This window comes from Cupressus sempervirens, chromosome 1 (assembly GCF_028749045.1).
Source record: "Cupressus sempervirens isolate cs-2001-9-10 chromosome 1, ASM2874904v1, whole genome shotgun sequence".
Taxonomy (NCBI): Eukaryota; Viridiplantae; Streptophyta; class Pinopsida; order Cupressales; family Cupressaceae; genus Cupressus; species Cupressus sempervirens.
In genome coordinates this window covers 2226558-2243043 of record NC_143118.1, presented here as the reverse complement: position 1 = coordinate 2243043, position 16486 = coordinate 2226558, and the positions used below count along the sequence as shown (strand labels likewise).

Genomic DNA, 16486 nt, shown 5'->3' with positions numbered 1-16486 from the left:
TTTACAGTTCTAATGAAGTACTTGAGGGATAATCATAGATTCCACTCATATCTTTATCAAAGCATCTGACCAACATTCAACTCTGCTCTAGTATCCAACACCAAGACACACACCTATATTATCCACATGCCATTACATTTCCATACATTATAACAAAGGAATTAGTTTCCTTTACGCAAGTTCCAAACAATCAATTAGGTCGGTCTGTTAGGACTTCCCCAATACACAAACAATTACAGTATCCCATGCTAAGGTACGCACGATACCTATTACAAGTATATTACAATTACAAATATCAAAACATGTGCCAAGATCCATAATCAACGCTCGCCAATCCATAATACACGATTTTACCATCTAGTTGGCTCCCAAAATCAATTATCCATATGCTACACACAAGCAACCAACACAACATAAACCAAATGAACCAGAAATCCTGAAGCATGCGCTAGACCAGGTATCCTACCATGCCTTATGCTCGCATACAGTAATTCCTGCTTGGCAACAACTTATACTCAACATCCAGTAACCACCTCTAGCATAATTCCCAGTCACTGGTCGGCAACCAATCTTTGCCAAAACATCGATAACTCTCTCACATCAACTCATAAAGGTCTGTGACCATAGACAATGTCTACACTCAACTTTGAAACATAAATTCAAGCTTGCATACTTGGAATGTCATATATTGTCCATACTGTTCTGCTCAACTGTCTGTACTACACAAAATCATAGTATGTTTATCTCATTTCTGAAATTAATGAATATGTGTTGACATCAACGAAAAATCTTGTATATCAAAAACCAACAACAATTCCAACTAGCAATCTTCTCAATACTCAACAATGTCCTCCATCATCCAACACATCATCCATTTAAGTAGGAATATTGAAAAGGCAAATAGCAAAATTTTGTTAATTTGGAAATTGCTGCCTAATGATAGAAGAAATTAGTTTTTCTTGCTAACATGGTGCTTAGTAGTGGGCATTGCTATCTCTAGTGAGTTGGTGCCTAAAAGTCTTTAAGATATTTATATTTTTGTAATTAGATTTGAACAAAAGATCAAAGAAGTCCTTTGTGATTTTTTCCCAAAAGGGTTTGTATGTAATCTTGTAGTCACTAGTTGTTAGATCTTTGGGGACTCTTTATTGTGTTTCCTTGCTGAGCATATGGTTATAGTAAGAGGGGGGCTGAATCAGCATAATAATAATCTTTTACTTCTTAAACCTTAATATCATAAACATATCAATTGCACACTAACAAAGAAGTAAGATGTAAGAATTACACAAGTAGAACACATGATTTCCTTGGAAAACGTTATGGGAGAAAACCATTGCAAAATATTGCTTATATGAGCATGGCTTACGAACTTTGTAGGTACCAATGTACTGGAGGCATCAACACCCCAATTATCTTTGTAGGCACCAACTCACAAGCAAGCCAATAGGAAAAAATCAAAAATTTGAATTAGGCCAGCTTAGGGAAAGTAAAACCTAATTTTGAATAAGGTAGACAGGATCATGCCAGTGATTCTATCTTGGAGAAAAAATTGCAGTCAGAATTCTGCCCAAAGTGAGGAACAGTGTAAGCGGAGACTGGTTCTGGACAAAAGGAGGGATTCCATGCAAATGAAAAGTGCAAAAGCCCAAGGTAAACTGTGATGGACACCTTGGTAGTTGTGCCCCTTTTGGCTCCACTAAAAACATTTTGGGGGGAGGCTCTTAAAATTGATTAACTAGAATCTGAAGTCTTGAGAAGAACATGGAAGATAAGCTTAGATATGTCCACCATTATGCATGCTCACAATTTTGTTTTTGGAAGCTAGCACATCCTCATTGACTGTAATTAAAGCACTTGTTTCTTGACAATGAGGGTTTCTCACAATGAAACACCTTTTTGAAAGACTTAATTAAAATATCAGCCTCTACTATCGCATAAACTCTAGCAAGTGCAATTGAGTCTTCTCTACCTTATGTAATGCAAATCTTGAGTATCATCTTTTGTAGGTTCCTTTATCTCATTGAGTTTTCATTCCAAACGAAAATCATATAAATGCATTATCCCAACATGGAAAATTTTAAATTATAATGTGAAGCCAAGAACTACGAAAAATACTAGAAAGGCCACATGATTCATTCTTTGACACGAATAGGTGTGTAGTGTAATAAAATCAATTTTCAAGAATTGCATTTTATCATTTACATTTATTTACTTACATCCATAGAAAACTGGATTTTGTGGGCTAACATATTGTTTTGAGCATTCTATTTTTCAGATGCCAGTATTGGATGGATTGCAAGCAACAAAACTCATAAGAGAAAATGAAAAAGAGCTTGGTTGTCCACACAAACCTATCATAGGACTTACCGCACATGCTATTCAGGGTTATAAGGACAAGTGCATTGAAGCAGGAATGGATGCCTATACATGCAAACCTTTCCATATTAAGCAACTTATTGAAGTAATCCAGAGAGTGATGGAACATTAAACAGGAGAGAAACTGCTTGAGGTGAGGAAGAACTCCCATTGCCTGCTTAAAATAATTTAAGAGAAAGACTGAAAGTTCATTTAAAATTGCAAAGACTAATTCCAGGAAACTAATCCAATTGTGGACCTCTTAGCGATGAAAATGTAGCAACCCTTTTTTTTGCGAGTTGAATTTTAACCATAAAACCTTACTTTTATGACATTCTTCTTGGAGCTTTTTTTTCTCGATAGAGGACAGACTGAAGTTATACATTTTTTTTGCAGAGATCACGATAACTTGATAAGAGCTGTCTCAAATAGTTTTTTGCCTGAAGCAATTTCAGTTTATTTTTGTAAGATTTTGCTTCCGTTGCAATATGTAAGGTCGCCATTGCCAAAGATTGGATCTATAGCATTGCTTTAGATCTACATCCAGTTCATGTTTATAAAATTCAAATATTGTTTTAATTGTATATATGTAACTTCTATCAATACAAGGTTTTGGTTTTATTTTGAAATTGAATTACATATGCTTGTAATGCTTCATGAAGCGGAAAGCTCATTACAAAGGAATAACTCTGTATATTCTGAGAAGTTTGAGAAGGCAATAGACAAAATGTTTCTTACTAACAATATACGTGCTCAATTTTGCTAGTTGCTATATGTTTTGAGGATCACTGGCGATGCGTATGGAGTACAAAAATAATTTTCTGATTGGTAAAATTACAATACATTTTTCTTTTGATTGGTATAAAATAACAAAAAATAGGAGCAGCAGAGAAGCCACATTAGATTACTCCATACCTGTTTGCCTCTAATGCTAGGAACATGAAGCAAAAATGCAGGCAGATTAGTGTCTTTCTTATTATTTCAAGGTTGTTGCTTACCCTCAAAACAAAGGAAAATGCTGAGAGGGGAGGGGGTGAATCAGTATTTTAAATTTTGACAATAGCTAGGATAGAATCACTCACAAAAATTGAGACAATAACACCAAAGAATTATCATGTGGAAACCCTTTTGGGTAAAAACCATGGTATACTAATACTCAAAAGAGGGCTACAACCCAGTACAACAGCTCCTACTCAGAATACACTATTTCATCTTCTAAGGCTCCAACCTTAACACTGAGCACCCACTCCAGAGTCCAAACATAGCTTCAGATTGTCCTCCTTCAATGCAGAATATAAAAGTTAAATAGATTGATAATTCTGTACCAATCTGTAACAACATGAGTTAATCCTCCATCAGCAAACAAGCTCCAACCTGTCAGTCATATGGCATCAACCATTATAAAATCACAACTTAATCAAGACAAAGATGATTGTTGAGACTATAGCAATAGAAGCTGCCAAAATTCCAGAATAATCTCCTGTTGAACAGCTTCAATTTACTGTTCATAAAAGCTAGTCTCGATATGTTGCACTGCTACATTCACAAAATTATCTTTTTCAAAAATCACTTAACAGAATTGTGGCATTTAACAGCCCATCCCCTTGTTATATTCTGTGTCCTTTTCCAAAGAAGTTTTTTTTCTTTTTAGCAGATGTCTTGACAGTTGGATTGTTTTTAATGAAACAGTTCGAACTTAGACCAATGAAGCTCTCCAGCATATTCTAACAACACATCATTTTTATTCACCATATTTGGCAGTTACCTTAGACCTGTTTTTTTCAGAAAAGACCTATAAAAAAGAGCAGGAAACTAGTCTTCATCTCACATGTCATACACAGCATTATGAAGAGATTCTTTGACGGTTTTATAATTTAACACCTCTGTTGTGTATTTAGACAAAGACAAAGGACCCATATTTGCCTCCATCATTCGAACCAATACATGCTAGGAGCAACCACAAGTTCCACATTTTTAGCAAGCAAAAAATGGATGATACACTGATACAATATTCCTTGGTACTCACAGATGTCTCTGCCGACTTAAATCATTTTCTGTTTTAGATTTGTACAACAAAACTGTATTCAGCTTGCAAAACTGTACTAGAGAATCATTCTTTACAATGTGGACGCCACCTGCTGTTAGCATGAATGCTGATGATATTTCTGTGGGGGAGTATCATAGCATTGCTGGAGACATGATTCCGTACTTATGTGTTGCATTCATGACAGAGTTTGTCATTGTTGTCAACATACACCTTATTCTATGAAGATTTTCAGAATAGCAGAGGAAGATTTGTTTGGTGCGGTCAACGTCAATGAGTTATGCTATGCACTCTTAGACATATGTTCATGATGAGTATAGATGCTACAGTTCAGTGTGTGGAAAGAGACATGGAGATATGACAGAGTTATGCGATGCTTTCTGGAGATTGCTTTGAGAGAGTTTCTGGAAAGTGAGTATTAGTAAATCAGCTGTATATTTTGGTTGAGATGGAATTTGGTTAAGCACATTTAGAGGATGGTCAGAGACATGTTGAAGATGCTATGTTCTAGATGGCAAAACCAGATATACAGTTTGAGATGACTTATTGAAGACTGATCAGTGTGTTGTTTTTGATACTAAAGCAGCCAAAACTAGGGGGCTGGCCCCTTACAATAGTGGTGAAACAACTAGCAGACAACCACACAGACCCCTTAACGATAAAATCATTGTGGAAAGAGTTTCCGATGAGCCGACTATTGATAAAATCATTATGGAAAGAGTTTATTTGTAATGTAACGTGTATTGTAATATCTTAAGGATGTCCTACAATATTCATTGTAAATTGAGAAAGCCTCAATGCTGACTTAGTACTTGTTTTAGGACTTGGTATAAAGGAAAGGTTATTTCCTTGTGGATTAGTATCTAGTGCGGATGGTTATTATGCATGCAAACTTGATGCAAGAGCATCTTGGGGTAGTCAACAATCCTGGATGCAGGAGCATCGAGCTTGGATTTGTGGACTTATGGTTCATGCAGTTGGGGATATGTTTAAGACATATTGGGGAACCTTGTCCTAAGTGCACATAAAGTTTGAAGTAATCGTCTTGGAGTTAGAGCTGTTTTGGTGGATGCTAGTAACAATGTTCTTGATTTGCTGGCAGACTTAGGAGATTGTTTTCACGAGATTCAATCTGTGGGAGTCGGCATGTGCAATCTTGGTTTTGGATCGTGGGATGGCACGTGGGTCTATGCCTAAGGGTGTGTGCTCTTATGTTGTCATTTGAGTTATTTATGCATTGTAAACTTGGGGCTTTTAAGTATTTAGTTATTTTATGTATTTAATGTCTTTTGCCAAGCCGACTTGTGGCTTGAGGATTTATTTAATGTAGCTTACTAGGCCAACTTGTGGCTTGGTTTAGTATAAGTAAAGGGTCTTGTGAAGTCTACAGTCATTGCTCATTCAACATGGAGTAGCTGAGAGGAGCGAAGTTGAGTAGAGCTAGTAGCTAAGTGTGCGCTTGGGAAAACAAGAAGGTTGCTTGGTGGCTTGCGAGTACAAGCTTAGATTCTTCTTAGGGTTCTCTACTAGATTGTGGACTTGGGCTAGTGTAATGTCCCCTTCTCTGCATTAGGCCTTACTGGTGCTTTGTTGGTCTATCTCCCCATCCAGATAGGCTAACGACATTAATCTTGAGGATGCCAGCCAGTCACAGGAGTTTATTTGGGTTCGTTGGGAAATATTTAAGTGGAGCTTTTCTATAGTTAAATTACTTTATTTTATAAAGGGGATTTATAAAGTTACTATATGAATTATAGTCATTTTATAACAAAAGTAACTTAAGTGACTAGAAGACAAAAATGTCTTTTATCCCACATTGCCTAGTTGTTTGTACTTCCCCTCATATCAAGGTTATAAAAGCAATAAGCTTCCTTAGGATTGTAACCATGAGATATGATATTGTTCAAAAATACAAAGGGTTGCTTAAATGTTACTGGTTATTCTTGAGGACAAAACCCCTTGAGACAAAGAGTAGCTGGACGTAGCCCTAACATCTTGTTGAAGTTTCATCCATAGCTCAAACGTGGAGTTGGAGCAAGTGATCATTGTGAGTGTGGAACGTTATCCGTCAGCAAGTGGTCTATCGAGCTTATACATGGATAGAGTGTTCTGAATATTAAGTGAACGCCATTGTGTGAGTCTAGACTTTGTTACTGATCTCATCATAGCAGAGATGACTACATTGGGCATATACGAGTGGACAGTTATAGCCGCTGGGTTAACCACAAGGAGTTTGGGGGAGCACGTTGTCATACGCTCCTATTGTAGGGCAGAAGAGAGGAAGAAGGCTTCTTCACGGTGGCAGTTTGGACAGTCAGTAGAAGGCATATTAGAGTTGCAGACTGAGTTGCATTTGAGACCATAGCGGGGGCATCAGTGGTCTCTACCATAGGCCGCTAGGGGTAGGCACTAGCCAGGTCCGCAAGCAAGACTCCATTCTTGCTGGAATCACGTGTAGAGGTAGGCTATCCTCAGCAACGCATGAGTATTGTTGTTTTGTATTACATGGTGCATGTAATAACGCCCAGACTGTGAGTTCAGACCTGTAGTGGTCATAGCTGCATACTGCTATTAAAACACCCAGTGTGAAATGAAACTTGGATAACTAAATAGTGAGATTAAATGCGTTTGATAGTACTGCAATTTCTAAGTTGTAGAGTAGGAATATCACTCAAGTTCATAGGTACAGAATAACACAATTGATATATACATAAGTAAAACATAGAATGTACCAATAATACCACAATACCAGTAGGCAAGGAAATGATTTCTTTATTAATACCAAAAAAACAACGTGAGTACATTGATAATCATCCAAGTACTTATAGAAGGGTCGGCAACCGACGCATTCCCTCACCTCCTAACTACCCAGCCCGACTAGCTTAAACAAGTGGTAAACATAATAGTTACTTTATTCCGACTACATCTATCCCCCCAAAAAAAAGAAGTCGTCTTCCAGATGACTGCTGAACATGAAAACAACAAAAAAAGAATGTTGACTGCAAGAAGAGGGATGGGAGGAAATCCCTATGCTTGGATCTGCTTTCTCTATCTTCTAGGCTTCCTCCATGGCCACTTTTTTGGCTTCCCATTGATGAGAGGTGGCAGCCATAACCTGCCAATGCTTTCATAGCCTTTTGCCATCTCACCTTTGCCCTTTGCCATCTCCCTTATCTCTTCCTTTGCTTTTAGTGCCATCTCCTTTATTGCTTCTTCTTTAACTACCTGTACGTGCCACCTGTACCAACCGTTCCTATGATGTGGCTGCTTGCAACAAAACTCTTTTTTGCTCTCAGGATTGATGGGTCATACGGATATTTCCTCTTCCTCATGTACAAATATCAATGACTCCAATTGTCGTACGGATGTTAATGACTACCCATATCGTACGGATTTCCATGCCTGCTCACGCCGTACGGATTTCCCAAACTGCTTATGCCGTACGGGTGGGTGTTGCCATACGGACTCCTCCCTTGAAAATTGTCACCGTATGGATGTTTGCTTCTGCGGCACAGGCTTGCTCTCTATGCGACTTTGCCATACGATGTCATGGTCAGGTACTAGTGTAATTCTTTCCTCCCGTACGGATTTCTCTTCCCTAGTACGGATTTCTCACTTTGTGCTATACAGAATCACATCCCTTGTGCTACTGCTGTATGGAATGGTTTCCCTGCTATCGTACGGAATTGTTTCTCTACTATATGGATTTGATCTCTAATAACTCCTATCGTACGACCTTATTCATTGCCCGTACAAGTACGTTCGAAATTGCTGTACACTTAGTCCGTACAGTGGTCTTCTCTTTACTAGTATGTACAAGCTCTTTTCCTGCAATGATCGTACGATTTCTAACCCACTCCGTACGGCTATGTTTCTTGTTGCTTCGTCCACCCTTCTCTCCTCCTATATGGTTGTCCGTATGGCCAGCCTTTCCTTTCCTATGGTTGTCCATACGACCATTCTTCCCTTAGGTACAACTATCCGTATGACTTCTACTACCTCTCCACTTTCCTGCTTCTTTGGTAATGGTAATTCCTTCTCTGTCACTTTGGCTAATGTTTTGTGACTGTCTATTTATGAGGGCGTGGTTTGAGTTTTTTCTCTTTTTGTTTTTTGCCCTTTTTCTTTTGTTTCCTCTTTTATATTTATATAATAGCTACTCGCTAATTTATTCCGTTTCTCATCTACTTTTAACTTAGACCCATTTACTAGATCTCTAATAGGTTTGCTATCCAAAGTAGATAACTTTACTGCCCCATCCTCTTTACACTCTGTGTACTCCTTTAGGTACCTTCCTTCCGACTGAGAGTCTTGTATTTGTAAAATATTACATTCTGTGTGGAAAACTTCATAGTCTCCCATCTGCTAGTGGAATAATCCATTAAGGTAATTTGTGTTGCCATTTGAGTATTCCCCTAATTTGAGCACCCCTTTCTCATCAGGTTCCATCCCTTCATAGTTTTTTCCTTCAGAGTCTGATGCCAAGTCATGACTCACTGATTGGTTCCTAAGATCTATGATGTACTTTCTTCCTTCACTCTGAATAGATAGCATGTTTCATTTCCAATCATGGATAGCTTTGGTTGCGACCAACCATCCCCTACCTAATAAAGCATCGTACCCTTTCTTTTCTAAAGGGATAACCACAAAATCAATAAAGAATTGTTGTGTACCAACGATGACTTTTTGTCCCATCAGCGTCCCTATACTCTTGATTCCATGTTGGTTCACTCCTACTAGTTGAAATGTCGGGGGCCAAAGTGTAGGTTTCCCTAATTCCTTCCATGTTTCCTATGATAAGACATTTACACTAGAGCCTCCATCCACAATAGTTTTTGAGAGTTTACACCCTAGTATCTCCATCTCTACTACCGCTGGTGTTCTCCCCATCTCTATGGTGAACAATGTATTGTCTTTTGTGTGTACTTCTCCTTCCTTCTCTTTCTTTGAAGTTGTCTCTCCCAGTTTTGCCTCCTGTGTTAGTGCTACCTGCAATTGAGGTAATGTTTCTAATAAATCACCTAATTTTACTCGGATAGCAGTTTCCAGTACTTGCCTCACAATATTTGCTACACCCCTATTGGAAGTAGGTTTTTCCGATGTTGTCTTTCCTTCCTCCCCCTTGCTATCTTGAATTTCTTTCTTTGTTTCCTAAAATCTTTCTGTCTCCATACTAGCATCTAGGTAGGTTAATTTTCTGGCTTGCATCCTAGTGACCACACGAATTTCGTCTTCAATGTCTAGCATATTTACTCCCTTTTGTCTCAAGCAATTTGCATCCTCATGATTGCCTAACCCACACCATTTATAGAGCATCCCTCCATTTTGTCCTCCTCTGCTTTGGCAATCTCATGCAAAGTGTCCCCATTCATTGCATCTCCTACATTGGATCATTGGTCTACCTTTGGAATCATACTGAAGTGGATGCCGGGGTGTGTTGCTATTGCTATTATTGTTACTTCCTCTCCTGTTGTTTTTGTATCCTCCTGGTGAAGCTTCCATATTTGTATTCTTCTGAGGAGTGGAGGGTGGTGTGGATTGTTCCCCTTGGGTCAGGAATACTTGAGCGCTTCATGTTTTTAAATTGTAAGGACAATCTTTAATTGTGTGCCCCATTACCTAACAAATCTCGCAAAATGCTTTCTTCGTGCAAGATCCTTTTGTATGGCCTTCCTTTTCACAGTTAGTACACCAGAGTTCTCTCCCTTCTTTCTTTTCTTCCTTACTCCCTGCCACTTCCTTCATCAATCGTCTCAGATCTTTTCTTAAGGCTTGAATAGTTTTGGATTCTTCTTCGATCTCTTCTGAATTTTCACTGGAGCTTCCATGCCTCCTTGCCTTGGAGGTTTTACTCTCACTTTCTATGTCCATGGCGTGGGTACACGCATCCCCAAAGGTTGATGGTGGAACTATCTTCATTTTTTTCTAAGGGACGGTGTTAGTCCTTGAATGAACCATCATTTCTTTAGTCCATCTTTCGGCTTGTTGTCCAGTTTCCCTATGAGCTCTTTCAATCATCTAGTATAGGCTTTGACAAATTCATTCTTCCCTTGTCTTGTGTTATAAATCTCTATTACAATTTCATCATCGTCTCTCAGCAATCTGAATTCCTCTTCAAAAGTTGTGCGGATATTACTCCAAGTGTTTTTCTTTGCCGTGTCCAAGTCAGTATACCAATCAATGGCAATACCCCTTAGTGTAGCTGGAAAGGCTTTTAACCATTTTGCTGGGTCATTTTCTCCATTTGCTTGCCATATTGTTAAATGCTGAGCGAGATCCTTTGAGCCGTCCCCTGTGAACCTTGGCAATTTTTGTTTGTCTATAGCCATTATGTGAGGTATTTTCCCTCTTGTGGGAACACTTTTTCCAACACTTCCTCCCAATGGAACACCTCTCGATGGAACACCTCCCGATGGACTACTTCCTAATGGCACACTTCCCGATGGAACACTTCCTCCTACTGGAACATTTCCTTCCGATGAAACACTTCCTTCGGAGGGAACTCCTGATGGAACACTTACTCCCGACTGGAAGTTTTCCCTTGAGGAGGAACTACTGAAAGTATCCTCTTCTTCTTGACTTTGCTCCTGCCGGAGATCTTTCCCCGCGAGCGTCTCTAGATTTCTATATCCCAACTTCCTTGCCGGTGTCTCTGAGATGACCAAATTTTCTATACCTTTGATTGTATGCTCGATCAACCCTTCTTGGGTTCTCATGGAATCTCCTCGTCCTCCCTTCAAGTTGTGATGTCTCTCCTGTTGCTGCTGGAGACGTAGTACCCTCAAGGTGACTTCTTCCTCAGTTTCTTCTCCTTGTACCCACTTGGGATATGTATTTGGAATCAAGGGCATGAATCAATTTTATTGTCTTTCTCTTTTACTCGTAACAAATTGCTTGCTAATAGGCGAGGAATCTCTCCCAAGAGATTGTACACCGCTGGTGGCACTAGAAGTTCATTGCGTACCGTACCTTAAGGGACCGTTCTCTCGGGCTTCCCTTCATATGTACTGATCGAACGCAACTTGCTAGGCTGACACTAGATTACATGTCAACTAATCTTCCCTGGTTATTTCCTCCTCGTAAGTCACTATTTGTTACTTGGTACAAAGGCCCTTCCCATTACTCCATCCTGCTGACCTCCAGGTTCGGACTTAGGCAACAGTGCCAAAAATGTAGAGTAGGAATATCACTCAAGTTCACAGATACAGAATAACACAATTGATATACGCATAAGTAAAACATAGAATGTACCAGTAATACCACAATACCAGTAGTCAAGGAAATGATTTCTTTATTAATATCCGAAAAACAACATGAGTACATTGACAATCATCCAAGTACTTATAGAAGGGTCGGTTGGTTGGAAACCAACCGATGCATTCCCTCACTTTCTAACTACCCAGCCCAACTAGCTTAAACAAGTGCTAAACATAATAGTTACTTTATTCCAACTACATAAGTTCCTTTATGTATTCACATTATCACATCTTGGTTTCACCATATTGTGGAAAGGTTTAAATACTAGTATAGATATCTTAAATAAATCTAACTAAAGAAATGCCGATAGATATCTACTACAAAATAATTATAATTTGATTTACTACATCTAAAATTATTTATATTTCTTTTATCTCCATTTACTTAGTTTTTACTAATTTAAGCTTTTTATTTTAATTTCTTAAAAAATGGATGATTTATATCTACAAATATTATTTTTAATGGATATTTTATGTTCTATTTGTTGTATTATTTTTAAAAGTATATTCTATTTATAATAAGATTTAAATTTTTGACATGTAGATGGTTGTCAAATTTAATCTAGAAGAATAAAAGTTAACATTAACACACTCACACCATCCCACTCCCTCATTCTACCATTGTAGAATGCCTATTGGCATTAATTAAAGTAAATCAGTTGGTCACCATTTCTAGTAAAAAGTATAAATCAGATTAGTACTTGCTACTGCTGTATTGGTTTGGTATATTTCAGCTAGCTAGAGTTTGGATCTTACGAGGTCTTGTCGAACTGTTATTATATTTGTTGATGTATCTAGCCGAAACCCAGAAAGCCTTATAGCCGAGCATGTTGGTTATAAATCTAATGATTCTATTATGGAAATTGACATTGTTGTGGATCTAAATATCTGTTTTATTGTTTATATTCCACTGTGTGGTTATTTGTTGGGGGCTAGGACATCTCCTTTGTGGATTCTCCTACCTTGAATTGTGTCAGAACTTGAATGCAAATTCAGCTAATGTCAGAGCAAAGATTGATGTGGATTGATGTACCATGAGCTTCAAAGAAGCTGTTTTGGCCAAGGAGTTGTTGTTTAGTCAGTTCAAAGATCTTTGATATGCTTATCTTGAAGATTGTCCATTGAACACTGTCTGAGGCTATTTGGACAGTGGGTTCAGTAATCCTCTTTTCAACTCCTAACAAGGTTGGAATCATCTAACAAGGATTCAAAGTCTCCTAATAGGGACTCATATGCACTGAATGTATTTCATTGGCTCCTAACAGAGTCTATCCTTTCACAAGGAAGTCATTATAGTACATCATCTTGTGGGCATCATTCCTACTGGGTTTTCCCTCTGATCAAGGATTTCCCTACTTAATATATCTAGTGTTATTGTACATGGTTATCTTTCAATGGTTGTTGCATCTATTGTTTACATGTTTTAGAATAAATAAAGATTTTGAGAGTTGTTTTAAGTATATAACTAATTCACACCCTGACCACCCCTCGCCCACCCTCCTCCCCCATCCCCCAGTTATCTCGGTGGGCTTTACTTTCTAACACCTACCATAGAGAATAGAGAATCTTTATGACACCCCCAGCCACCTTGCGGTTACAAATGGGATGCCATATTTTTTAGACACAGTCCAAATAGACTAGACAGTCTTTATGACACTCGCAACCACTTGTGCAAATGAACAACTTAGTCAAAATAGTACATCATCTTGTGAGCATCATTCCTACTGGGGTTTTCCCTCTGATCAAGGATTTCCCTACTTAACATATCTAGTGTTATTGTACATGATTATCTTTCTATGGTTGTTGCAGCTATTGTTTACATGTTTTAGAATAAATAAAGATTTTGAGAATTGTTTTAAGTATATAACTGATTCACACCCTGACCACCCCTCAACCACCCTCCTCCCCCATCCCCCAGTTATCTCGGTGGTCTTTACTTTCTAACACCTACCATAGAGAATAGAGAATCTTTATGACACCCCCAGCCACCTTGCGGTTACAAATGGGATGCCATATTTTTTAGACACAGTCCAAATAGACTAGACAGTCTTTATGACACTCGCAGCCACTTGTGCAAATGAACAACTTAGTTGAAATAAGTAGACACGTGTCAGCACTTAACAAAGTTGTCACATTAAAAGAGTGAATGCATCCCAACATTTACAGTGAAATCTGTAACCATAAATCATCAAGAAAAAATATTAACATATCCAACCAAGCCTTTTTGAGCCCCTAAATTGACATTAGAATAATTTTCCAGACACAATTTTTTCTTCCATGTTTCTAGTTTACACAAGATCCTCTTCCTTCATCCTTAGAACTCTTGGTTCTGAAATTGGTGGCACTGTGTGAAGATTGCAAACCCAAAAGAAAAGCTTGGGTTGGAGGCAATCTGATGTTGAAAAAAATATGCTCTGCTTGTTGAACACACCAAACTATCATGGACAGCTTGTGTTGGTAACAAAGGTCATTGCAAAAAGAAGCATTGTTACTAGAAAGGAAAATAAACTTTTCTTAGTCTAGGCTAATTCACTAAAATGCATAAACTTAAGCACAATGAACTTGGAAGATTTAATTATTTGCTCAGAACTTTAATATTGATCTTGGTGATTGAAAAACTTGACAATTTAAACATAGAACTAGTGTACTTAGCTCAATAATTGATGAATGCACAGAGACTGGTAAAGATTTGAATCTAATAGACCTTTGGACTGGAAACAGATGACAGACTGATAAATGCCTTAGGAACAAAAAAAGTTATTGACTCTATAGAGTTTGAGACTAATCTAAAACTGCAAACTTTGCTTAGGTGATTTCTTCTATTTGCTTGATCACCTTTGACTTCTTTGAGTTTTCTAAATTATTTGGATACTTGGTATTATTTAGAAATATCTTGAGGGATTTCTATTAGTCACAGGAAGTTGTGTTTCCTCAAAACAACAGATTGAAACTGAACAGTGATTTAAAAAACAATAATATTTAGGCATGCAAATGTTTGTAGAATAATTTTACAGAATGTATTTATTTAGTGAACAATTGAAGTGTCTAATGCAATTGCTTTCTGCTTATGATTGAATTCATTAAATGGCTTTACACACAGGGCAATAGTCAAAGCAGCAAAAATCATTTGGCAAATATCAGCAAACCGAAAGTATTGATTTTTTTCTAAAAAGAATGTGAAACAATTGGCAAACCAAATGTATAGATTTCTTTAAAAAGATTGGGAATACATTGTATTTAATAAACATAAAAAATTATGGTCAGAGACAAAATCTATTTTAAAATAAGCAAATTTAAGAGCATTTCTATAGCATAAAGGCAGAGAAAGACAGAAAAAAAATAGTCTAACCTATGAATTGTACAAAATAGATTTTTGTTGTTTATATTCATATCATTGATTACATTGCATTTCACTAAAATTGGCACCCATACTTTTCTTCTGTGCAAATAGTTTTTCTAGGCCTGATTTTTTGGGAGAAAGAAAATGCAGCAACATGGAGGCAAGGGTGGAGACTCTGTTTAGAGTAGAGCAGTCTTAGATGACCATTGAAGAAGGCATATTCATTTGTGGTCCGAGACTATTAAAACTGATTATGGGGCAATATGATATTGGGAAAATGTTTATGTAGCCTTATTGCAAAAAGAGGGGTAAAAATTTATTAAGACAGAAAGGAATACAACAAGGAGAGCTCAACAAGGAGCTCGATCCTGAGCAACAAGATCATCAAATTCTTGCACCATCTCAAAGGACAGTTGCCCCCTATCCCTAATATTCCAACCCGGATCATGACTAGAAGCCCATTTGGCTAAACAATCAGCAGTTCTATTCCATTCATGAGGAATATACATGAACCTAATGAACTGAAAAGAGGAAGAGAAGAAAAGAATCTGCTTAACAAGAGTGGCCAGCTGCCAACTAACATCCTCAAGCTCTTGCGAAGAAAGCATGTTCACCACCACCTGGGAATCAGACTCACAAATAATCTTACTCCATCCCCGCAAGCAACACTGTTCCACAGCATATAAAATAGCCTGAGCTTCCATGAGATTGTTAGTATAATCACCCTTATGAACTGAGAAGAAAAATTTAACATCCCCAGAACTACAACGAGCCACTCCGCCAATACCATCCGGACCAGGATTCCCACGGGAAGAACCATCAATGTTAATTTTCAGAACTCCACAGGGAGGAGGAGTCCAGTGCCCATCCCGGTTAACCCGACCCTTCCTCTGATGGTGAAGCTGCCTGGACATAGAAGGAAACTTATGAGCTGCAACCCCATCCTGCAGATGAAAATTGAGGCGATTACAGATAGCAAGATCAACCGGATCCATACCCCCATCAAGCTCACACTTCACAAGAATAGTTTCCTGAAGAGAATGTGATATTTTTCACCAAAGATGCAAAACACCAAGCCGAACATCTTGGAATATGCGACGATTCCTCTCCAACCAGATATGCCAAAGCATGAAAGATGGGCCAGCAATCCAAGCAGCATGGAGAGAAGAAGACTTGGAGGGAGCACTACCCAAGCGGGCCCAGAACTCAGGCAAAGAGGAAGCATGCCGACAAGAGCAACCCCAAGCGCTCCACCAAAGGTGCCATATCTGAGTAGAATAGGAGCAATGGAAGAACAGATGGGAGACAGACTCCTCTCCATTACCACACAAAACACAATAATTGTCTAGTTATCTCCTGATACCCAGCAGAGACATGATATTTACCAGACAAGGTACTGCCCCAAGCCAAAACATCTGGACCAAGCAAAGAAGAACACTCTCTAGAGGCCAGAATTTGAGAAAGCTCCTGACGATCCATGTCTGTACCTCC

At 38.3% G+C, this 16486-nt stretch overlaps 1 protein-coding gene across 4 annotated transcripts in view; it reads left to right on the top strand.

Annotated features, from left to right (window-relative positions):
• LOC149575840 (putative histidine kinase 4) overlaps positions 1-15269 on the top strand; it is a 158643-nt gene extending 143374 nt beyond the window's left edge. For 2 of the 4 annotated variants that reach the window (XM_089815726.1, XM_089815720.1), the window contains 2 exons: positions 2276-2509; positions 2752-3099. In XM_089815726.1, the coding sequence (XP_089671852.1) occupies positions 2276-2488 (213 nt within the window). In that variant the 3' untranslated portion in view covers positions 2489-2509; positions 2752-3099. Of the gene's footprint in view, positions 1-2275; positions 2510-2751; positions 3100-15106 lie in introns of those variants that run through there. The other 2 variants (XM_089815724.1, XM_089815722.1) reach the window with 2 other exon arrangements.
• The last annotated feature ends 1217 nt before the right edge of the window (positions 15270-16486 follow it).